The sequence below is a fragment of the Paroedura picta genome, chromosome 5, assembly GCF_049243985.1.
Source record: "Paroedura picta isolate Pp20150507F chromosome 5, Ppicta_v3.0, whole genome shotgun sequence".
Taxonomy (NCBI): domain Eukaryota; kingdom Metazoa; phylum Chordata; class Lepidosauria; order Squamata; family Gekkonidae; genus Paroedura; species Paroedura picta.
In genome coordinates, this window is record NC_135373.1 from 64,432,388 (window position 1) to 64,458,712 (window position 26,325).

The window sequence follows — 26,325 nt, forward strand, 5'->3', positions numbered from 1 at the left end:
GTTGACTCAGCCTTCCATCCTTCCGAGGTCGGTAAAATGAGTACCCAGCTTGCTGGAGGGTAAATGGTAATGTCTGGGAAGGCACTGGCAAACCACCCCGTATTGAGTCTGCCATGAAAACGCTAGAGGGCGTTACCCCAAGGGTCAGACATGACTCGGTGCTTGCACAGGGGATACCTTTACCTTTACCTTGTTTGTTTTGTGATTTATATCCCGACACTCCCATTCCAATGGCTCATGGTGGGTCACAAAAACCCGTTAACCCCCATTAAAAGGACATTCCAAATACATAAAAATACATATGCAAAAGCATAGCAAACAAAGTGATAAAACTTGACTCCCCTGCACCCACCCAGAAATCTAATAAGCCACTATAGGGGAGGGAGAGGGAGGCCCTAGCTGACAACAACCCAAGTGCTAACACTAGCCCTGGGTCTAACTTTTTAAAACCCTGCTTAGCTAAAATCCTGTATGCTACTGTAGAAAGGACCACTATGAACAAAAATAATTTAAAGAGAGATGTCTGGTCCTTTGCTATTAACATGGCCTTGCTAGTTTCTATAAGGATCAGATTATTATCAGGCGAAACCTTACTATCCCCTTGTGTCATCAGAGAGCTGTTCAAGTTCCAGCAGGCTTCTGGCCTCGAGCATTAACAGGGCCTAACCACAGCCACAATAACTACTATGGCCTGGCATCTGGGCCTGGCTGTCAGTTTCCAGGTTGAGATTTCCAGGCTCACAATCCTATACACATTCCCCATTGAACACACTGAGACTTATGTCTGAATAAACATGCATGGAATGACATTTCCAGTGCCTCACATTATTTGGAATAATGGTCAAGAATGACCTCTTGCAGTTTCTCTGTCATATTAATGTATTTATTTTTCTCTGTAAAAGCAAATGGGAATTCAATTTGGTGATCAGATGTAGCCACAGTACCAGGAATATAAGTGAAAGGGGATTATAATAAACAAGTTTACAGAATTTTGCAGGCAGATGAAAGATGCACAGTGGGACTCAGATACTGTAGACACAAAGAGAGGCTTTTGAAAATAACTCATGGATACACACTTACAAACTCACACCATTTAAAACATGTACTAGTTCTTTGAGGAAATGTGGGACAGAAATAGAAACCTGGACCATTAATTGCTACTAATAAAAGCACTAGCTTCCACCTTAAGATCTGAAGTATTAATAACAAACAACACAAACTAAACCAATTGTATCCAGTTTATTTAGAAAAGGTTTGTACAATTAAATTACACATAAAAATTTACACTCTTCTTTCTTTACTTGATCCCTGGGTAAACAGTCCTTGGAGGTTACACTGCAGTTTCTTTTGATTCAGGCAACTGTGGAGGCTTAAAGTTCATTATTTCCTTATATGTGATGCCTGGAAAACATTAATGTTGTCATAATTCAGAAACATCATGATTTGTATCAGACTACAGAAACTATATCACTATGAGCCATGGTCATTTAAAAGAAAAACGGAAATAAATACCACTCCATAATTCACACCGTCTGAGAACTGATTTATCTGTAGCTAACTATAGGAGCTTAACCACTTAGTAATAATAATAATGATTAAGAGATTTTTAGCAGCAGCAGGATTTGCACCCATCAGCAGGGGAAACATATTACTTCATGGAGATAATAAAAATTAACAACTACAAATGGTTGCTGTTTGTGACTCTGTGAACACTTAGTTCTTTTAGACCCATTATGCACGGGGGTTTTAGCGCACATTCGGGGTGGAATGGCGGCGACTAAAATCACCGATAACGCACGGAGCCGGCTGCAACCGGCCGCAGCTTCGGTGCATGCCGCCGAAAAAGCCGCGTCAGTGAAACGCGGAAGAAAGCGCAGCTTCCGGGTGACCGGGGCGCAACCAGAAGCGGCGCCCGGATCGCCGCGTGCATAATCGGTTACTCTGGGTTTTGCCGCCGTCGCGCCCCGCCCCGTACATAACCGGCATGCGTCGCGTCTTCCCCCTCCGTGTTTTCCATGTGACTCAGAATCGCCGTTTCGGCGGCCGTGCATAATGGGCCTTCCTGGAGTTAGGGATCATTCCATGTATCCACTGGGATTCTTACTTGTGTTCACAGGACATTCCCTGGTGAATCCAGCACAGGTAAGAAATCTATGAAGCTCTGAATCACTTACAGAATTTTAGGCTTTTATTGATTTTGTGGCCTTAAAAAAACCTATCAAATCTTAGACAGCTAAGAGGAAAGAAATACTCAGGATGTCATTGTTACAAAGCACTCTTACTTCAGCCTTATCTGTTCCAGGCTCAGCAATTATTCTGCTGAATAAAGCACTATTTATCCTCCACTGCAAAAGACACTTATTTCACAATTTTTACTCTTCTCTGGTTTTGTATATCTAAACTCTTGCATGGTTAGACAGGTGGGCTTCTGAAGCGAGCGAGAGAGAGAGAGAAGCAAGGCAACACCTGGTTTGACAGGAACTGTCACAGCAGCAGTGCCCCCAAAACGATGTGAAGGGAAAGGTGACATGACATTTGAGAACAGGCCATGACTCTGTGGTTCAGCTCATGATTTGTATACAAAAACATCCCTGGCATTTCCAATTTTTAAGAATTCAAAGAACCAGGGCTAGAAACCATTTCTCACAAAGATCTTCATCAGCCTCTTTGTGTTGGAATAAACTATCGCCTGATTCTATGGAAGATACTTTCATGTGCCCCTCACTGTTCTGGGAAAAAGAAAAACTTGAGGAACAAGCGACAGAGGGAAATAAAAAGGAACAACAGAATGCTGCAAAAGGAGGACACAGAGAGAGTCCACAAGTCTGTTGCATTGGTTTTCTTAATTTATCAGTTATATATTCTTTAACTAAAAAACACAGTGGTTATAGATAGCAATTTTATATTATAAACTACCGCCTTTCCTTTAGTGGAGCAATACCAAACATACGTTTCCATTCATCCAGGGGCAAATCCATGTTGTCAAAAGTATCATCATATTTCTCTGCTTCAGCTTCCTCTTCAGGGTCATGGATGGTTTCAAAATAAGGATGTGCCAAAGCTTCTGCAGCCGTTATTCTTTTTTCCGCATCTAAAACCAGCATCTTCTCCAACAGGTTTACTGCTGGCTCAGTAAAGGGGGGGGGGGAGAAGTATGTTCAAGCACTGGTACTGAATCCACCTTGTGTAATAACAGGAGATAACATCAACTGATACTTTTAAATAATTGCAAACCTGAAATGTTTACGAACAGATATTCTGTTCAAATTAAATTAACTTTTAAACTTCCACAATCTGGACCAGTGATGCCCACAAGTGTGGGAGGGGACATGGTTCAGTGGAAGGGCATCTGCTATGTATACAGAAGGTGCCAGCTTCCATCCATGGCTTCTCCGGTTAAAAGGATCAGGTCATGGTGGTGGACAGTGTCATCAAGTTGCAGCTGACTTAAAGTAGCCCCATAAGGTTTTCAAGGCAAGAGATGTTCAGAGGTGTTTTTGCCATGGCCAGCCTTTGCATAACAACCCTTGATTTCCTAAGTGGTCCCCCATCCAATATCAACCAGAGCTGACCTTGTTTTGCTCCCCCAATCTGATGAGATGAGGCTAGCCTGGGCCACCCAGGTCAGGGCAAGAGATGATCAGTGGTGGTTTATTTACTATTAACTTTATATATCACTGCTGCCTTCAAAGCAGGCTCAGAGCAGTTTACATGCAACATTTAACATGCAAAATCTCTGTAAAATCGCAACTAATTATTAATTAAAATACCATTAAAACCAATGTAAACAATTCAATGCTCTGTTACACTTATACATAGTCTGTCTGCTTAGACTTAGTATTTGATAGTAGTTCAGTGTGTGTGCAGGAGGGAATATGAAGATGGGTGGAAGGAGGCCCAAACTTGATATTGGCTTGTTTTGGCCTCAACCAAATGCCTTGTGACATCTGCAGGCCCTGTAAAGCTGAGGTCGATGTGTCAGGACTTGGGTTTTGGTGAGCAGCCCATTCCACCAGGCAAGGGCCACATCTGAGAAGGCACTGGCCTTGTTCAGGCACCTCCCTTTGTTCGGGGACCACCAACATGTTTGTATTGGACAATCTTAATGTCTTTCTAGCGTCATAGGCAGTTCCTTAGATACGCAAGCCCAGACTATGTATGGCCTTAAGGGTCAAGTCCAAGATGTTGAACTTGATCCAGAATCCAGCCAGTAGTCAGTGCAGCTACTGGAGGGCAGGTCATATATGTTACGGACCCGAGTGGCTGCTGTAGTCTCTGAATCAAGGTCAAAGGTAGATCCACATAGTGTGAGTTAGAATAATAGAATCTGAAGGTGACCATTGTATGGATGACTGTGGCTAGGTTTTCCAGGATCAGGTAGGGCACTAGTAACTTCGCCTGGTGGAGATGGAAAAATCGCCTGGTTTGCTACTTTTGTGATTTGAACTTCTATCATTAGAGAGGCATCAAAAATCCTTCCCAAACTCCTGACAATGTGTAAAATTGTCAACTACACTCCATCAAGGTTTAGCTTCCAAGCTTTGAGGAGATAAGGCTAGGCTGGAGTATTAGGGCTGCATCAAGTCATAACTGATGTGGAAGACTGCCACCTATAATTGTGGACATTTACTGCCAAATGACACAGTACACACTGGGATAGAATCATGATCTGATTCAGTGTAAGGCAACTTCATGTGTATTTTCAGAGGCAGCTTGATTGTCCAGACATGGCCCAGAGGCTGTAAGTATATTTGGTTGCACAACTGTCACAGTTTCACAGGGCCTGTAAAACAGAGCTCTTCCACCAGGTCTTCGGTTGAGGACGGGTTGTTTAAGAACATTGCCCCCCCCTCCAGGTTTGCACTACATCATCAATCAAACCCTTTGTAGATGTTGTGGAGGGGGCAGAAGGCTTTCTCTCCTTATTTTTCTCCCATCTGGTGTTGGGTAGTTTTAAGACTGGGGATTTTATGGGTTTTTATGTAATCCACCTCAAGTCCCTCCAAGGAGGAAGGCGGACTATAAATTAACTAATACATAATTAAATAATTAACTGGAATCTGTAAAAAGTTGTTATGATTTATGAGCACACTTTTGAGTACATTCCCCCTGTACTATGGCATATTGTTTTGCTGCACCTTGATTAAAGAGTTGGCCACAACCTTTTACATAGTAAACTTTTCATTAACAGTTATTTGTAGGAAAAGGTAACAATACAGCACAGAATATGGATTTTAAAAAGTACGGAAAGGAAAGGGAGTGACCAGAAGTAGAGGACTACACTCATTGATCACTGCCTTGCTATAACTTGACTTCAACACTTTTGTGTATGTACATTGGCTTACCTAAGGGATTAGCATACTTCAAGATGGCAGCAAAATCTTTCTTCTGCACTTTTGGGAGGCTTTTGATATAGTTTTTTGCCTTGAAAAAGATCCAAATTATACATTCAAAACTGTATTCTCAGTAATGGAGTGCAAGAGGTATTTGTTTGCGTCCCCTCAGATTCAGTCCCAGAGGAATTCAGACTATGAAGAGAGATTTTGTTATATTAACCCAGAAATCACTTACCTATACAAACTGTTAAAGATGGTTCAAAGCGAAACTTCTTATTATGAGAAATATACAAGTAGAATTTTGAACATATTTTCCTCAGAAATAATATTCCTCATTAATATTTCCTTGAGCAGAAGCTATTTTTCCCCAGAGCTTTCATCTAAATTACACAGGGCCTGTACCCAGCCAAGGTTTTTCAGGTGGAGCTATCTGTGTATGTATTGACTACGCTAAAGAACTCTTGTTTAAAAGATCCCTAGAAATTTGGACCAGTTCACAAATTCAGAAATGCCATGACATAGTCCTCTTGAACTGTGTAATTTCATACTTGCATTGGGAATCACACATTTGTATGCCCCTTCACATGTCAAGAAGAAACCCACTTGTTCAAAGTCCATGTGTCGTGTAGAAAGACTCTAGCTCAACTTTCTTTCTGACTTGCATGCAAAATAGGGTTTCCCCTTTCCCTCAATTTTTTTGGATTACGTGGCTCTCAAATTGTGTAATGTCCCATCCTAAATCTGAACTACTACAGTTCAGGAAGTTAGCACTTTCCATTTCTAAACATAGAGTTTGATTCTTAGATAGGGCAAGACAAATGACTTACATCTTGGCTTTGAAGTTTCTGAACAAAATCTTGAGTTGGTGTTCCTGTTACTTTCATAATTTCTGTGAGCTGGTCTAGATCTGAATGCCAAAGTAAGGAGTCAAATCTTCAGTCAGTATTTAAAAATGATAATTGTGATATAAATGAACTGTTTTGCTGGTGATGAAAAGGGAAAAAAATTGTTCTACACGATCTGTTCCATTTATATATCCCAGAGACATCCTTTATACATTTTCACAGCAACCACACAATTTAATCTAGTACTTCAATCACACATTCCTCTGCAGCTATAGTTTTGTCACTGCTTAAGTGACAATAACCTAGAATTGACATAAGAGCCATATATAGATATCAGATAATTTTCTTTCTTTTCTTATTATGACCTGTAGCCACCTGTGCCAAACTTTCAAAGATCTCTATAAACACTGATTTGCGCTACTAAAAATGTACAGGACACTGAAAATCTACGCTGACATTATCATATACAGGCACCCTAACTGTAAAAACATTAAGAGGATTTCAATTATGTCATGAGTAATGTGGACAACATTTGTGCCAAGAAGAGCAGATAAAAAGGTGGATTTCTATCTGTGATGGGTAAATGCTGAATTACTAACTTTCTAAGCCATTCTAAATTTTAGACAATCTCTGTATATATTTATGTAGTGAATTCCACCTGTGACAGTATTGATCCAAGAAAAACAAGACCATGAAATAAAAACACATAAATTGAACTGATTCTTACAAATAAATAATATTCCAGTTATTCATTTGATGTGTCTGAATTCATTCTCTTTGGCACCCAAATTTTTACATACCTCTACATCACAATGTCAGGCATTTATCATGAAAGGATACGATCATTGCCTTTGAAAAGTGGCCTTCCTGAGATCATCTCAGCCATTATACAACCTACTGACCAGATGTCAACTGAAATATGGAAAGTTGTTACAATAAATTGCCATACAATGCTTCAACATTCAGTTTATCTATTCTTAATGCAGAAAACAAAATCTGAAAAGGCAAGCTTCAACAGAATGAAGGGCATGACCTCTCACCAATAACCTGATAAATACTTCTTGCAGGTTTCTAGACCTAGGCTACAAAAGTCTGCTTTCTCGGCTATGCTAAGGAAGACAGAACACAGCTAGTAGTATTCTGAGGACAGGAACTGGATTGTGTCATTAGTTTCTCCATGATAAGATAATAAATTGCTTCTTAGAGACCATCTGTTTTATTGTGGTACAAGTTTCTGGAGGTGCAATTTAGATCAGATATGTGCCAGGAAATCAACCAGAGCTCTATGTTCATAGAGACAGATAGTGTAGAAAAAAACTAAGGGCATATGTGGGGGTGCTGGAGGCAAAAATAGCTAAAACCAGGCAGACTAAATAGAATCAGGAATTGCAAGTCAAATGATGCAACAAGACTATCTATGCCAAGACTGTTGGAGACTACAAGATGAACAGAACTCCAGGGAGTTAACAATGAGATAGCCAGGCTGAGCTCCATGAATTGCCATACAGTGATGTCCTGAATGGAAAGAATGACAGAAAACTTTCTCGACTTCCTGAGACATAGGGGGAAGCTAAGAGATAGGATCCTCTCTCCAGAGACCTGAAAGGTGAGAGATGACACTTCAGGAGGTTAATACCTGAAGAACTACCTTCCTTTTTGAAGGACATTTTTAACATAGGTTGCCAAATGCAAATAGCACACCAGAAAGCTTCAAGACATTACCAAGGAGCAGGTATATTCACAGGGAAGCAGTCTGTAATGATGACACTAGTTTGCATTTTGAAGAAGCAATCTAGTTAGATTCAAGATTCAAAGGTCAGTAATAACAGAAAACTAAACATGAAAAGCCAGTGTTGATCTTCGCAGAAAAGTGTGACTAAACTTACCTGTCTGAGTATAATGCATCCAATTTAGTATAACTTCTGGGGCTCTGTACCACCTGGTAACCACATATCCAGTCATTTCACTGTCTGTATGTCTTGCTAGTCCAAAGTCCAAAATCTATAGAGAACCAAATACACATCTAATTTACATGTGCCACAAATACATTCAAAATGGCAGTAATAGAAAAACACAGAATCACAGAATCATAGAGTTGGAAGGGGCCATACAGGCCATATAGTCCAACCCACTGCTCAACGCAGGATCAGCCCAACACATATCCTATTGTGTTGCCACTGAAATAGAATACAAAATACCAGGAAAAACATAAACATAATGTGTTCTGTGGACTTGTGCTTGGAACTTGTGCATGGCACTTGTGCAGTCAAAGCACTGAAGGTTCACTTCCAGCTAGATCTGGCCATTGTTTTACACTCCAAAGGGAGCCCCTCCCCTGCAGAGCATATTGGGGGCCATCTTCCCATCCAAACAGTCACTTGCTTGGCAGGGAGGGACTCCTCCCTTTCCCTCAGTACTCCTGAGCTGCCACGAGTCTCACAAATAGAACATCCAAGAGCTTACAATGGGGTAGGTGTGAAGGAAGGTGTGCCTGCACTGAAGACACCACCATGAACAACAGTTACAGATAAACGCAAAACTATTTTCATCTTTATTCTTTTGTACAGTCCCACATTAGGAGACTATAGAGCTCCTTATCTTGGAGGTGGAGTTGACAAGCATAATGTGCGCCTGTCACTCACAGAGGAAAGAAATACACCCGCCCCTGCTTACTGAAGGTAAGATTTGGGGTGTAAAGATCAACACCAGGTAACTGGAGATCTGCTACCTGGATGCTTCATGTCTTTGACTTACTGGTAACACATTGACACTATATTATGATGCAATCAACCATCAGAAGAAAATTTTTATAGAATTCAAAAGCTTACTTGCTGTTTTCAGAAATTTTGGTAGTCCTAATAAAAAGGACCACTATTAATATTTTTCTGTGGACTATCCCAGCTACCCATAATTTTAATTGGAGAGCTCAGCATGTACAGGGCTTTAAATGCAAATACATTCTCTCCCACAAAAAGTTTGAAAGCTGAATTGTATATCTTTCTCATAGCTTATTTAAAAGAGAAAGCATTGAGCATGGTAAATTATGGCAGGAAGAGCATAGAAAGTTCTTATTTGAAGACAGTGTGTGTGTGTGTGGGGGGGGGTTGTATCCCGCTTTTATGCCTGAAAGACTCTTAGAGCAGCTTACAATCATCTACCCTTCCTCTCCATATAACAGACACCCTGTGAGGTAGGCAGAGCTGAGAGAGCTCTGAGAAAAAACAACTGGCCCAAGGTCACCCAGTTGGCTGCATGTGGAGTAGGGAATCAAACATGGTTCACCAAATTAGAGGCCACCACTCTTAGTCACTACACAAGCTGGCTGGGTTGTGAAAGTTATGTGGGATCTTTGTAAAACAATAAACCCCAAAAAAAGGAAGCACTTGCGAGGATCTGATCTCTTTCCAAAGTGATAGGAATTTTTCCATTAGGTTTATACTCCACTCTGTAGTGTTATGGGTTAATATGCTCTACTTGATAGCAGTGCTTGAGCTACTATCTCTTCACTGATGAAAGGTCTGTGAAGCATTTCTCTTCTCTTAAAGAAGAATGTGACTCACATCAAGCACTCTTCTTAGGAACCAAATGATGCTTTTAAACTATTCACTGTCAATGGCTAACATGTTCTTACATTCATAAATCCATTCCCCCATTTCTTTGCCAACGACAGTCTATTTTTAGGTCAGCTTCAAAATGTTTCAGCTATAAGTGTCAAGAAAGGAAGGCACAGTTATCTCCGATTTATACTGTGACTTCTCACTTTAGCATTTAAAGAGTACCTTAGCATAGCAACAAGTGCTGCAAAAAGCAAATTGAATTGATGCAAAATCCCTAAATATACTCTTCCAAATTGGCACAATCAAATTATGTTATAATGCCATATATAGGAGAGAAGGCTGGCACTATCTCCACTTAGCTTTTGTTTTCACAAATCCTCACTGAAAATTTACAAGGAAATTGAGTGGCCTGTGGATGAAGAGTTCTGAGTGGGCAGGTCGCCTTAGAAGCAGTCTCTATGCTTTCTGAAACTTCATAGAATAGGCTGAAAATGGCAGGCAAGAACTCTCCCTCAAATACAAAGCAGACTTGTGAAGATAATCTATGACAGAAAAGAAAAAATGGAGTAGGGGCGAGAATGGACAAAGGCTGCACTTGGTCAGGCACACTGGAAACAAACTGAGGCTCACTGGAATTCCAAACAGCTTGGGACCCCTTGGCTGACTACAGTGTCCTGTGGGAATGATGGGAAAAAGTCAAGCATTTCCGGTACCAACCCTCTCTTGCTTGTGGAGGGACATATGAATGCTGTGGATGGCACTGTTCACCAGGCTACTTGGGGCTGCAACAGAACTTACTTTCCTGATTGTCTCTGGTCAAGTGCCTAGTGACACTTTCACAAGCCGAACCTGTAGAGCTATCAGCTGGACCTTACATCACTGTGCAAAGTATTGTAGCTATGTTGAGTACTGCCTTCGGTGAGGACTTCTGGAAATGCTGCACACAGGAAGTGACACATTTAAATTGGCCCCAAGAGGTTAAATCTAACCATTCTGGCACTCTGGCTCTGAGCCTTCCAGGATGGCAGCAGCCGTCCTCATGGTTACTTTGGCACTCAGGGAAAATCAAATCACAGGGAAAGCACACAAAAGGATTTTAATGAGGGGGCATAGATAAAAATATAATACCAGTTAAAAGGCATTAACGAAACACAAAGATTTTGATATGGCCTGCTCGCCTCACCTAATTTTACTGTGGTTGTTATAGAACATCAGCTTATATCCAAAACAAAACTACAGCCAAAATCGGGCCTATTAAGCTGCAAATCTGCATATGCTCAGGCCCAACGACCAGTAGTTCACTCCAAAGGAGTAAAGCACATGTAAGGTGAGAAGATGTCAGGAAAATATCCATTTGTGCTTCTACACTCTGTTCTAATTTTCCGGGTGAAATATTTAAGCCCTATTTCAAATCCACAATCCTTACTAACGAATACGGATTGAAAACAATCCCTGTTTGTGTCTGACACAATGAGTAGCTCTCTGGGTCCCAGCACTGTCCAAAGAATGGCTTGCCATGAAACAGGAGCTTTGTTTCAGGAAAATGCAGATGTCTACTCACTTTTGATATCTTTGTTTACACTGAATAGCACTTTTGCAAAGAATAGGCCTTTAATATGAAAGGGCCCATTCATGATATGAAGTACTGTTTATTCAATATCAGTCAGGGAGGGTATCACCAATATGGGTCCTAAGTACTATCTGTTTTTTCTTGGCAACACTAAATGGGAATTCCACCAAGTCAAACAAGTCATTTTTTTAAATTTAGGAATGAATTACAAAGGCAGTTAAACTCATAATTACACATTAACTGTAACAATGCTTCAAACTTCTCTCAATGTAATTTTTACTTAAACTTCCAAAAAACAAAGAAAGTCACAATCCTATCCTAATGATCTCCCCGCCCCCTGCCCCCAATATAGATGCTACTACTTAACAATGCTGATGTAAGAGACTGGATGTGTTTCTGGAACAATTCTGGAAATATTGCTACAGGGACATCCAGTTCTGTAATTTTTTCATACTCCACCCTCCTCCTTAAATATAAATAGTAGGGCAGTTCAGTGCCGGGAACTTTTATTTAAGCAAACAAATCAATGATCTTGCACTGAGCAGGGAGTTAGATGATTAGTATGGCCCTTCCAACTCTATGATTCTATTGTATGAAACACACAGGTATGCCTGCAGATACAAAATTTAAAGTTGCCATTTTTTTCCAGCAGTTGCCTTTGGCTATCACATTCCAAAATGGAAGTTTTGTCACTTGTTTCACCTATATTATTAACAAAATCAACAGTACTCTCATGGATCCTAGGGACTTCTGACCACTATCTCTGTGAAATAGCTAAAAATTGAATTAGGGAACTTTCAAGACAGAGGTGTTGACCTCATTTGCTATGAGGGTCAGATCTGACATGTCATTTTGTCCAGCTGAGCTATATGTGGCATAAAACATAATGCCAAATAACTGAGATAAACTTCATAAATGACATAGGCAAGCCCAGTTATTGACATCATTTTTACTCAGAGTACAAAAAAATCAAAGAATACAAACAAAAGCAATTGATTCCTAGCCATGAAAGCAATGGATTTACTACCAATAAATGTATTTAGTCATATGCAAGGCTAGTCCCCCCCTCCCAAGGAGTACCATAATGGGGTGCGGGATTTAGTTACTTTTTGTGTATATATAGCATGTTTAGAAGACAAGTCATCTTCCTTGCTAGTAAATAAGGTAGTTTTTCAGCACTCCCCATGCACCCAGCCTCAGTCTCTCGTTCTGTTTCCACTCTTCCCCCATCCTACTGCTGAGGACATTGAGGAGACACATTGGATTTGCCACTCCACTGCCCCATGTCCACCAACAACAATTTGGGGGTTGGGTCATTCTGAACAACCAGCCCTGGGGGACCCAAATAGCCTCGTCCTAGCTCAGAAGTGGGGATTGAACCTGGCTCTCCCAAATCTCCCCACCCCCAGTTCTCATCCTTCCTTGTTTCCCACAGGAGTGAGTGAAAGGTCAGACAGAGAAGCCAGACTAGCATAGAATAACTGAAGTAACTTTTACCCTTGCCCTATATTTAAGAGGCCAAATTGCATTTCCTTTGCTGCATATCTTCCTCAAACCCCTAGATCTGCTTCAATTTCTGAGCAGTGATATAGAATGATCTCAACAAAGCAAAAACCTTGACAGTATTTCACACTCCATTTCTTACCTTCAGTTCACAGTCTTCGTTTACTGCTAGGTTTCCAGGTTTTAGGTCCTATAAAATAAACCAATCTGAAATGGAGTTATCAACAGCGAGAATAATGCATTTGCTTTTTTAAAAAAAACTTAAGAGAAACTCAGCTTGGCAAGTGTCATGTTCAAGGGCTGAGGAGCTCAGCTGCAGGTAGATTGCCACTCTTCCTATTGGCTGCTTTGAATTACCCAAAACATTGGTCTCACGTGAAAACATACACAGTTGATTCAAGTGGTGGTGGGGTAAATTTTTAGGTCAATGAGCAAATACAAAAAGTGGCAATTTGCCTGCAGGTGAACTCCCCAAACCTAAGGTGACCAGATTGTCCCACTTTTGGAGGGACATCTGGGGGCACCTGGCAAATTGTACTTTTGTTGAAATTAAAAAATAGATATTACAATACTATTTTTGCATTCCATGTGTTGTATGAAACTTTTTGTTACTCCATATAGACCAAATTTTTAATCAAGAACCCCCCTGGTCAATGGTGTCCCACTTACCAATGTTAAAATCTGGTCACTTTACCCAAACCATGAACATGATATTGCTCAGACCTGTAAGTCTTTACAAAGGTGACTTCTACTACAAACAGCAAATTTAAAACACATTTTAAGCTACAAGATTTTAGGTCACATTTCCATGGGATGTCTGAAGTGTCCAAAATCTAGAAAGACCCTTCTAGGGTCTATCAGCATGTCGCTGGGAGGCAACTCTTGGTGACAGGTTTTATGGATTTTCACTGCAAACTCAGAAAATACATTATCCTGAAAGTCCTCACTGGGCTTGCACTGAAGCCAGACATGTCACATCTAGACTGAGTCCTAAATGAGGCCCATGACTATTGTCTATTGTCTCTACTATTGTCTCTACAAATGATGAGAATAAAGCAGTGTGGTGTAGTGTTCAAAAGCAACAGCTCTAATCTAAAGAACTGGGTTTGATTCCCCACTCCTCCACCAGTTGGGTGACCTTTAGCCAGTCTCAGTCCTCTCAAGAGCTTTTTCAGCCTCACCTTCCTCACAAGGAAGGGAAAGCTGCTTTGAGACTCCTTTGGGTAGTGAAAAATAGGGTCTAAAAAACAGCTCTTTCTCTCTAAATAGTGGCCTTGGAGGGCTGCAGACCGAAGTCTGGCCAGTAAGTGGAAGTTTAGCTCGGGATTCTTATACTTTATGACACACACACACACACATATATATATAACATAATATTTTCATTGAGCAAGCTAAAGATATATATCTGGTTTCCTGGCAACCTAGTATTAAAGAGCAGTTTCATTCCCTGTTATCTTTAAACCGCTCCTGCGGAGCGGATTAAATAAAAGGGTAAGGGCTGTTTGGGAGGAGTTAGGGCGGGCCCTGACTGGGATAAAAACTCAGAGGGCCCAATCAGGAGCCGCAAAGCAGCTACTGATTGGGCCCTCCGAGTATCCAACCAGGGCCAAGCCGCCAATGGGGAGCCGCGTGAAGTGCAGCTCCCCATTGGCTGCTTGGCCCAGCCCCACCTGGCCCAGCCAGGGACTCACTACGCAGATTCCACTGGCAGCCCACACGGTGAGTCCTCAAACCCTGGGTGCTCCTTTCTAGTCCTGGAAACCCTGCCCATGGGGGGGGGGGCGCTGTCAGTGGCACTGTTCTCCCGCCCCAAGGAACAGCCTTGCCGCGTCACAGATGTGGCGAGCCTGCTCCTGGGGCCCGGGAGAAGGCCCCGGGGTGCTCAGGGGTGTGTGTGTGTGGGGGGGATCGCTGCCTTCTCCCAGCCGCAGGAGACCAGCCCGAGGCTGGGAGAATGCCCCAGGTCGCGCCCCACTCGCCCCTGTGGCCCAGACCCCCGGGAACCCTTCGCCCTGCGAAGGCGTCCCTGGGGACTGGGCCCTAGCACCCATTTTATTCTGCAATAAAATGGGCTTTATTTCTAGTATTAGAATAAATTAGCAATTATTTCTAAACTAGGTACAAGAGGATAATTCTAAGCAATCTTACAGGCATATATAAACACAAGTAACTGCATCAGGCATTAATTAGAGTAGCAATGCTATAGTTCTTAGGCGAGGGATATGCTTAATAGGTGCTGTAGAACTACTGTTGCTGGGCAGTAACACAGTTACTTAGAATCATAGAGTTGGAAGGGGCCATACAGGCCATCTAGTCCAACCCCCTACTCAATGCAGGATCAGCCTAAAGCATCCAGGATAAGTATCTGTCCAGCTGCTGCTTGAAAACTGACAGTAAGGAGGAGTTCACTACCTCCTTAGGCAGCTGAATCCATTACTTCACATTCATTTTCTTCCTTACTATAGCTGGCATAAGACTTGGCATAAGTGTACTTCTGAATTTTTTTCTAATGAATAATATCATAACTGTTCAATGGTGACAGATCAAAGTTTCCATTATTCAGTCAACCCTTTGAAATGTTTTTGTTCTGTGAGTAGAATATTTAAAACAAGCAGAAGCTGAAATTACGCATTTCGCTTACCCTGTGAATTATGCCTGATGAATGGATATACTGTGAAAAAAACAAATAGCATCAAACACAGAATGTTGAACAACTTTGTGATTCTGGAGTGTACACTTAGCCAAAGGAAACAACAGTAAGACTGGCCTTGCTTGCCAGAAACATCTGGCTGACATCTATATTTCAGAATTTGGTCATTTTAATTTTATTGTAATTGACTAATAATGAGAATGAGTTTGCAGACAGAAAAAAACACATAGAAGTGAATTATGTCAGGAAACAGTGATGTTTATTAATTGAATGTACCTACATTCACTCCATGCCCTTAGTAAAGGCCATGCAAAATCTTTTTGAATGATAGTACTTCTGGAATCTAAAGAGCAGCGTGGTACATCTTGTGATGCGGCCTGAGATCAAAACAGGCAGACCTACTCAGCAGTTCTGCCAGGTAAATAGGGGACTGAGCACACTATGCTTGAATAAGTCAAGTCACCATGGAAGTCAACCTTACTCTGCTATAGCTCCAAGAAGGCAAAGATTTGTATAATCAAGAGGATCCAAATATAAAAACCCAGAAACCCTTCAAGGAAGTATAAGGTCATGGAAAGAACATTCAGTGACATGATACAGGAATCTGAATCTATTTTCATCTGCTCTCTCCAGCTCTAGAAAGGGAGTAAGTCATCTTTGGTAAGTCATTCCCCCCTATTAAATATGCCTGCAGGTGACTTAATCATTACTAGATAGAGGTTCTCCTCAGGACCATCAGAAGGGCATTCCAGAGGGCTGGGGCCAGAACTGAAAATTCCCTGGACCTTGTTGATGACAATCAGGTGTGTTATCCAGTGGTCCCCAACCTTTTTATCACCAGGGACCAGTCAACACTTGACAATTTTACTGAGGCCCGGGGGGGAGGGTAGTCATTTGCTGAGGGATGTCGCCGCCTGAGTCCCTGCTCCACCTGCTTTCCCGCCAGCACCCCTGACTTCTTGCCGCCCACTGGAGGGGTGCTTCCAGCAGCAGCTGTGCAGTGCCACACTGAGGGGGAACCCCAGCCATGGCAGCTGCTAGAGAGCACCAAAGGTGAGCCGGTAGCAGAGTGGCAGGGCAGCCCCCGAGGCAGCAGCCAGGGAGGAGGACGAGGAGGAGTCACGGCCCGGTAATGACTGATCCACAGACCGGTCCCAGTCGCCGGACCAGGGGTTGAGGACCACTGTACTATACAACTGTCTGTTAATAACCGACTGAACATTCATCTTTATTATACCATCTGATAGCTGCATTCAATCACGTTTAGCCTTTATTTCCTTTTTTACTGTGTGCAGCCTGAAATGGCAATTCTAAAACGTCAGGTGCATGTATATAGCTTAGAAAGTATTTTTTGCTTCAGGAAAGGACATTTTGTCACACAGTTATGCAGCAACAGAAAACTGCCAAGGGAATATATCTGAATATTCTAAACTCAAGTTTCCTGATAAAAGCCTGGTAGCAACAACATACAGGGGAAAAAAGACATCTCCTGCCAGCAGTCAGCTGTGCGCCTGAGAAACCAATGTATTATGGGGTCCAAATTAGTTAAAACATATAAAACTATTTGTGTATTTTTTTCCTAATAACTATTTAAGTGGGGAGATAAAACACTTCCTTTGTATTGTTATGTTTCCAATCTATTTGGTCTCCTACACAGCTGTTTCAAGCTAGTAAAGAACTAACTGAGATATATAAAACTATGAAGTCCACCCTCCAAAGCAGACATTTTCTCCAGGGGAACTGATCTTGATCATCTAGAGATTGATTGTAACAGCAGGAGATCTTCAGGCCACCTGGAGAATGGCAACCCCACCCAGAGAGCCTGGTTGTTCTCCTCCCCAGCCCTCCTCCTGGCCCACTTACGAAACTGGTACAGCAAGCTATGTAGGTAGGTTCTGTAACTTTTCCTGGCCTCCCAGGAGAAAAAGAGATATTATGAGGGGTCAGGACGGGGTACTTGAAGATCCTCTCCCAGGTCCCCTCCCCCTTCCCCTAGGCCCACTGTTAGACCAGTATCAGCCATTTGTAGAAGGAGTAAAGGGCCTGAAATTGTCAGTAAAGCACTACTGGGGTAGGGGGAATTTGACACTTTTCCTCTAGCTTAGTGGTCCCCAACCACCGGGCTCCCTCTCCCCACCCTCCCCACACAGTAAAAAAACTTCCCAGGCCGCAAGCTTGCCGCCTGGGAAGCTTCTTACTGTGGGAGGGTGGGAGAGGGAAGCAGGGCCGCACATGGCACATATGCGCATGCGCAGCATGCGCGGCCGGGCAATCGCCCTCCCTGCTGCTGCTGGTCCCCAGCCTCAAAAAGGTTGGGGACCACTGCTCTAACTGATGGTTAGCAGGCTAAGGCCAGGGATTGCTCCACCTCTTGTGGTAGCCCCAACCAACAACAAACCTAAATATGCTTATAGATTCTCAAATGCAGTAGAGTAACACTCATGAAGAATGTATAGGTTGGGCCTTAAACATCAAGTTTTATAGAAATTAACAGGATGGAGTTTAGAAGCTGCAAGCTTAAATCCGTTTGCTCCAAAGTAATCCTACTGACTGTGTGCACTATTTGGAATAAGAGGCTGTAGATTGCAGACGACTTTCCCCTTAGTTAGCAGTCTGTGTTCCACTCACTGTCACTACAAATGCAGAGATGTGTCCCAGAACTTTGATACATGGAAGTCTCCTACATAGTTTCCTCTGCCTTTTTTCCACCTTCTCCATCCCTCAAGTGTTCCACAGCAAGTCTGAACTAGTTCTCAGGATTGTGGTTATCATAGCTGCCAAGGCCTCCTCCTGTCCTTTTCTTTACATCTGCAATAGCTCTATAATGGCTCTATTAGGATTGAAACAGGTAAGGGGCAATAGATTGTCACAGTACTATACTGATTACCTATACTGAAAACCCTCCATAGTTCTGGCAGAAAAAAAAAGTGGGGCATCTATATGGGTATGAACTTCAAAGGAAAGGAAATGTTTCATTTCCAGATGAAACATTCATGCTTAGACTACATTATTTCCAACAGGGTCAAAGAAAAGTATGGCTTTGAAAAGAGCAAACTGAACATGGGAGAAACCTGGAAATAGGACAGCAGAACATTGCACGAAGTTTCAATCCATGCACTCACCCAAACACTGCCATTTGGAAGTCAAGGGAGAGGAAAAACACCAGTTGGAGATAACTGAGCTTTACTGATGTAAATCTTCTTTGTTGACACAGTATTAGACCACATAACTATCAACAAAATTGCACACACAGCTACAGCATATTATTTTTGTTATGAAGAAAGTAGGCCAAGGTCCAATTTAAATTCAAATGTGCAGAGTCTGGTCCATGCAGTCACTTCCCGGTGTGTGCCTCCCGCTCATGTGCTGTAGTTCTGGCTTTTTTCACAATGACACTATAAACTGATCTGGAGATGCAACTGTGTATAATCAAAGCGGCATGTGACAACCATGACCGCAATACTAAGTACAATTAGCAAACAGTATTAAAATCACATACTGAGTATACCTAGAAACAACAGCACTCAAGGGTGCCAAGAATAGCATGAGTGGGCTTTGCATGATCTCTGCCCAGATACAAATATTGGCAATGTCTTACAAATAGATAATTGTTTTTGTGATATTTCCAGATATGTTATCTTAAGTACATGGTAGAAAACAGAACCAACTAGCATTGAATGGTGTGTGCTGCAAATAAGGAACTTGTAACGATCACATTACAAGCTTCACTGTGCATCCATGTAGTCTGAAGTTCTCTCCATTTCCATCTTCATGACAACCTTGTGAGCTAAATTAGGCTGGGAGAGACTGACTGGCCCTAAATCACTCAGAAGTTTTAGGGCAGAGCTTCTCCCAGATCCTAGTCTGGGCCTCCCAGATTGTCGTCCACACTCTAACCCATGGATTCCCAACCAGGGGTCTGCAAGAGCTCTGGAGGTGGTCTGTGGCCTTTACCCTCTTGCCTTGATGAACTTGGCCACAAGCCAGGGAACTGGCCACTTCCATTCCTCCTTCTCCCATGCATGACTGAGTTCCCTCATTGTTTTTGTCCCTGGGAGGGGATAAAGCCTACATAACTATTTTTGCCTTAAACCACTTCTCGTCTCTCCCTCCCCAGTCTTCCTCGAGTCTGCTTGTCAAGGTGGGTGGTGATGTCACTTACAGTGACTTGCCACTTCCCGGGGCAGTGTACCGGGGAGGGGAGCATGACAGGGAGGTGTGGCCAGCTGACATCTCTTTCAGGGCTTCTCAAAGCCTGAAAAATTATTTCAGGGGCTCCTCCATGGTAGAAAGGTTGAAACAGGTTATTTTAACCACTAAGCTACACTGGCTTTCTTACGGCCTTTTGTCCCTACTGCCATCTTGCTTTCCTCACCTGCTATGTGCAAATGGGAAAATCAAGAGTAAAAAAAATAAATTGTGTATTGTAAGATGATGCCTCTTTAACTTTGTGGAACAGAACTGGTTTTACTGGACACCAAGAAAGCATAACACACAATGCTTATGTAATGTACACCTCTGTCCTTGTGCCTTTGTTAAAACTTTAGCTCTTCAGGGAAGATTTTATCATTCCCAGGTCCAAATCTAGAGGTTATTATTTATTTAATTTTAAAGTTTTAATTCTATTTTGCTTCTCCCTTTCCCTGACCAGAAGTTTCAATCTGGAAGTGGATGAGACAGAAATGAAATTTTGACCACAGTGGATGAGACAGAAACAAATACCCATATCTCCTCATAACCTTTTCTCCTTGGAAGATGAAGACAAAATAAAACCATTACAAAACAAGGAGATAAAGTTGTCCTTGGTTGCCTAAGGGTTTTTTTTTAAATACTCTGGGAAAACATTTCCAGTTGCAGTGAAATTATCAAAGATGGAGGGATCATTTTAAGGGAGAAATGGTTCATCTAATTTATCTCATAATACAATCCTAACCATAGTTATATCCCTCTAAGGCCATTTGACTTAGAAGAGTATAACTCTGTTTAGGATTGCAATGTAATTTTTCTATAGCACGTGGCAGAAATTATTGCAGTTAGCAGGTGACATTGTACAGGCATTGGGAATCCTAACATACAAATTTCCCATATACATTGACCATCCCATTTTCATTCTTTTTGTATGCTCTTTTTTCCAAGTTTTAAAATCAGATTCCATGTGTTCTTTTTATCTCGGGATGGCTACAATTACTGCAGGAAAAAGAAACTGGGTCTGAGCCAGCAAATCTAGGTCAGGACACATTCTGCAATCAAATTTCACTTCTGCTGAGCATGTTTTTGAAGGAGTACACTGCAATAAGAACAGACAACGTGTCTTTTAAAGAAGGTGCTGTCATTTCAATAGAATCCACACTCAGGAGAGAAAATATGTTCTTCTCTAAAACAGAACTATTGAAAAAAAATATGCAACATAATTCAAGCCCAATCCTATTACATTACATATAGCCTGTAAAAAGAAGTTTGGCAGGTAAGGAGTTTGGCAGGTAAAATCAGTTTCTACCCTTACTGCAACTGGGTGTTTTTTTGTGGGGGTTACATATACATATTCCAAAGCTGCAGTATCAGGCTGGGGAAATCACTTTTATATGTAGTCTTCAACAGATGTTTCCTGGGGTAGTTTACCATTAAAATCAAATATATATCACAGTATATATCACAATGAAATAGTAAACATTATTAATCCCCTAAAAGTTAAAAAACATCAAAAAATTAATACACATATGAGAGATAGAGACACAGAACATACAGAGAGCAGCATTATAAAAAGATAAGACTAGTCAACGTTACCCATACCAAACTCAAAAGAGGAAGGAAAAAAAGAAGAGGAGGAATCAACATATATGTATCAGGCCCCAGGTGAATTGAGAAGAGGGTGCTCAACAAAGCTATTCAGAATATTCTCCTTGTTGACCTATCTAACCTCATAAAATGAGAAAAGTTGAAGGCTTGCAAATCAGTATGTGGTAAAATGTACCACATACTACAGCAGACATTTTTGCCTCCATCTGTAGCCCTGATTCTAGTACCATTTTCGAATACAAACCTTCTTAACAGAGGGAGTATAAATTCATCCAGAATAGGCTGTCTTCATTCCCAAATGGCCATATGTCTGACCCAACATCACCACCATCTAATACGGACTGAGCTACAGTGCATTAACCTTCACCCATTCTTTACTGTGTCCAAGCAACATGATGCAGAATATCCACTACCTCACTCAAATAGCCATATAGCATGGTACTTCAAATCCCCAGGCAACCCTGAAAAGCAGCTTTATGTAGATGTTCAGAATCATGGGAAATCTTGGAATGAGCAACTCTTCTCTTATAATGCAATCATATTCAAAGACACACTATTATAAGCCTACTGAGTTCATTGAACTATTGATCTTTTCACCCTGGGGATCTGAAGTTACTAAATAAACATATGCATATAAGTAACTCTAACCTTTAGGCCCTTTAACATCTGATAGACCAGGAATTGGATCCTATCTTCAGAAAGTTTCTCATGTTTCATTACTTTACTCAAATCTGTTCCCATAAATGGCATGACAAGGTAGCTGCAAAAGAAATCAAACACAATTTTTTGTTGTTGGGGAGGGACAAGAGTACAATCCTGAAGTCAGCAGATAATAAGCTTAGAAGGTACAGCTATTTAAGACTGAACTATCAGTGTTTTATAATGCACTGCATTTTTATTATTAGTTAGTTAAAAAATAACCACTTAAAGGAAACATGGCAATATTGCAAAAATTGTATCTTGGAAACTTTTAAATACTGTTAATGTTGCAGAAAATCATCATATGCTCTCTGAACAGAGAGAAAATATAAAATTGACACCACACATCAGCAGTGGATGTGAATATATAAACAATATTCAAGAATGAAACTAGTTTAATTCAATGCAGTTAATTAATCCAGGCTTGTCCTAGATCTTGGAGAACAAGAATTACGGGAGTAAGGGGATGAAAGTAGAATCTCTCATGGAAATATTCTGCTGTCTAGATTCTTCAAAGATAATATTGAAAAAACTTTGGAACATTTTAATCAATGCTAAAGATAGGACAGAACTATTGCAATTGCTTTAAACTTTGATAATGCGTTGGAATAGCATAACTAGGAAGCTTGGAACATTTTCAAGTTTCTACATGGAAATTATATATGGACATCACACTGACATTTCAGTCTTGCAGATGTTTACTCAGTAATAAGTCTCACTGACTACAATAAGGCCTGCTTCCAGGTAAGAATTAATAGGATTTTAGATTTACATTCTACAAAAATTCCAAACTATTTAATTTAACCCAGTGTTTATGTTTCATAATAGGAATGCAATTCTCTCCAACAGAACATGTTCAACCAGTTGGCTGTAGAAACTGTGGTCTTACAGTCTTTCAAGTAACCCTTTAACCACCAAAATAGTCTATTCATAACTTAATGTTAAGTTAATCAGTTACCAAGGCTCTCCTGAAAGTAGCCCTCAATGAACAATATGGGCCTCACTTCTGATTCCTGCTTAGGTTTGCTTCCACAGAACGTAACCATTTTTGTTAGCTGAAGCATCACTACGTATTGAGCATGTTCCCTAGCATACAGTTATACCACAGTAGATGTGGAAGGACCTTCTGATTAAGAGAAAATGCATATGGGGGTAAAGGGATCATGGCTCAGTGGTAGACAACATGCTTTTACTTATATACATATGTGTAGGCGAATATTAATATGTGTACATAAGGTCCATTCAGACTTTGCATTACAGAGACTCACAATCACTTCCTGGTGACAATCATTATATCTCCCAGCTCCTCTAATAGGGTATGCATCTGGTTTGTTATTATTTAAGGAGGTAATTTGCTCTCTGAATACAAGCCAAAGCAAATGAAATTCAAATACAGCCTGCATGTACGCTCTGTTAAACCAAAATACTAAGGAAAAACTCAAGAAATAAATCCAGATGGAGGACATGATTGCCACTCTATATTGGAAGGATAGTATGTTAAATTAAATATGAAATTAAAATAATTGTACAAAACCCAACATTTTACACATTATAAACTTACAAATCATTAAATTTCTCAAGTGACACATCTGGAGTGAAAGCATCTAGCAGTCCAATTACCTATGAAAGAGAAAAAGGAAAAGATATAAATAAGGATTAAACAATTTAAATGATGCAATTATTGCTGATAAAAGAGGTACATAACTGAACCAACAAATTACCTTTGAAGAGGTGAGCAATGGCATATCAGCACTGCTATGTTTAATACATACATACTGAGCAGAAAACGCTCTCACCAATGTAACTTGCAGAAACAAGGTTATTTGATCAGACTTTGTAGTCTAATTAGTTTATTTGCCATTAATTCTTCACAGGCTTGTATGACAGGCCGTTTCTTGATACCAAGGGGATCCACACTGCTTCTTTGATCAATCTGGGGAACCTTCTTGATTCTGTGATGTAATCCTTCCCCTCCATAACAAGATGTTCTTAGAGTAGTAAATGTAAGAGCTATAAAAAAACGGGGACTCAATGATGAGTCTGTTGTCATCACAAACTCTCCTCATTGGGTAGATTCAAGTGGGTAGCCATGTTGGTTTGAAGTAGCACACCAAAAATAGAGTCCAATAGATCCTTTAAGACCTACAAAGATTTATTCACGGCGTGAGCTTTGTATGCATGCACACTTCCTCAGACTATGGAACAGGGATCATAAGAGTACAGGAGAAAGTAAATCAATAGCAAATTAGTAAATGGCATTATGATGTCCCAAATAAGCAGTATGATAATTCTTTGCTAGTAAATAAATCAGTACTTTGGGTTCAATTCTTATTCATAAAAACACTGGTACAATAAAAATGTCAAGGTTGTATGTGTTTTATGTTGGGTTTTTTTTTGTTCAGTGGTGATGTTGTTACTTGTAGATATTTATAAGCATAATAAAATGTATTTAAAAATGTCAAGGTTAATGGCAGATACTTTCCCAGTTATGAAAAGAAGTAAATAAAAGTGACTTGTTGCAAGCCCCATCCAGCCCCACAAATGACAAGCTATGCTGTACTTGTTATTCTGTCCTGAGAACAGAGAGTTAGATTTTAAATAGCATTTCATACTTACTTACATCACACAACAGTCTCATTGTCCCAAATAAAATAAAGATAGGATTGTAAGGAATGTGAATATAAGAGTTGAATGAGGTTAGCATATACATTGAGATAAGAAACCAATATTCTTGAGTCCTGTAGATTCCATTATTTTGGGTGTTGTTCTTCAATCTCCCTTTCTAGGAGACACTTTAAACAAAATTTTGGGAGAAAAATATATAACCTTACCTCTGTTCCTGATCCTTGCAGAATTGTTTAACATTTATCATTTTAGAGGAAGAACCATTAATTGGAACATTAAATGGCTTATAAAGGAGAACCTAATATCTCTCCTAAATTTACATACTGCCTTATGCCATTTAAAATATTATGGTGATCTATCCAGTAATCTTTTGTTCTGTTAAATTAATGTTCTTATTCTACTCCACAAAACATCCAACCTTAATGTCAAATCAGGAGTGGCTTTGTAACCATGGTGTTTTCTCCCAATGCCCTTTCAAAACCACTGCAGTCACCTCTCTTTTCCCCATCAAGTTTCTTTTGAAATCTCTTTCAAACATAACCAAATTACACAAAAACTATACCAGGATATCCATATTAGCCAGGAGGTAGGCATCTACAGCTTCTGAAACTTCATTAATCTATCTAACCCACCAACTCCACAGGAGGTCAGAGAAGTGCTTGAATGACAAAGGGTGAGGAAAAATCAAATTTGTCCCCCAATATTTCTGAAGGAAAATGATCTGTGTGCTACCGATGGAAGCTACCTTAATTCTTTTGAGGCCCTCCCACTTGTAAAGCAAATAAATATTAAGAGATTTGAGCAATTACAAGCTCACTTAATTAAGTCCAACCAAAAAATGTCATTACATTTGCTAAGAACATTAAGAATAATAACAAGAATGCAGAACTCATTACACTACAATCACATAAAACTCCCATTTTAAAGAGATAAACAACTTATGAAGAAATCAGAAGGGACCCCCCCCCCCACACACACACACAGAGAAAGCCACGGGAGGGATAATTACCTTTCTTGTAAAGCAACCTCATAATGCTTCACTATGACCGTTTACGCAATGGGAACTTCACTGCCCCAGCTCCCATGCAGGGGCACAAATCAGGGGTGGATGAGGTGCACCGGGCCAAATGCTCCCCCGTGTGAGTGCAGGAAGAGGCGGGGCAACCTGCCATGACTAAAACTCCAGCCTGCAGCCCAGCACGAAACCTCCAGTGTGTAAACTGTCTACCTGACTCCTCAGTCCCAATCCCTTTGAATCCAAAATTTAGATAGGTTCTGTAAACCTGAATTTTGCCCTCTTAGTTAATCCAATTGAAAATATCATATCTGATAGTCAATGACAATCTTCTTACAATAATATGAAAATAGTAAATTGGAATATGACTGACTGAAAGACTAAATGCCTCTTTCCAGAGGTCAATTCCTTTTAATCCACATTTGACATTCTTGTTACAAGAGACTTGGCTAAGCAACATTACAACTTTCCCGAGATATCTCCAGGAGGCTTAAAAGGAGAAGAAAAGGTGGAAGCCAAGAAGCGGACTAGCTTATCTCATATCATTTGCCCTCAGTATCAATTGATTGGTAGAAGTTTCCTCTGATATGATCTTGGCTGTTTTGATACAATTGACTGATTTTTATTTTATAGTAACATCAACTTACTATATCCCCTCAAGTAAAAATCAATATGTATTGACCTCTTGCTAGTCTTTCTTCTTGGAAATTTAGGATTACTTGCAGGTGA

General features: G+C 40.7%; 1 protein-coding gene across 4 annotated transcripts in view; it reads right to left on the reverse strand.

Moving 5' to 3' along the window:
- Nucleotides 1–1,220: 1,220 nt before the first annotated feature.
- The window catches only part of LOC143837885 (mitogen-activated protein kinase 12-like), a 42,506-nt gene continuing 17,401 nt past the window's right edge, over nt 1,221–26,325 (reverse strand). For 2 of the 4 annotated variants that reach the window (XM_077338314.1, XM_077338316.1), the window contains exons 3-12: nt 23,518–23,576; nt 21,906–22,017; nt 15,453–15,482; nt 12,954–13,001; nt 8,068–8,182; nt 7,022–7,093; nt 6,164–6,243; nt 5,346–5,424; nt 2,951–3,124; nt 1,221–1,401 (exon numbers count right to left, since the gene is read on the reverse strand). In XM_077338314.1, the coding sequence (XP_077194429.1) occupies nt 1,331–1,401; nt 2,951–3,124; nt 5,346–5,424; nt 6,164–6,243; nt 7,022–7,093; nt 8,068–8,182; nt 12,954–13,001; nt 15,453–15,482; nt 21,906–22,017; nt 23,518–23,576 (840 nt within the window). In that variant the 3' untranslated portion in view covers nt 1,221–1,330. Of the gene's footprint in view, nt 1,402–2,950; nt 3,125–5,345; nt 5,529–6,163; nt 6,244–7,021; nt 7,094–8,067; nt 8,183–12,953; nt 13,002–15,452; nt 15,483–21,905; nt 22,018–23,517; nt 23,577–26,325 lie in introns of those variants that run through there. The other 2 variants (XM_077338315.1, XM_077338317.1) reach the window with 2 other exon arrangements.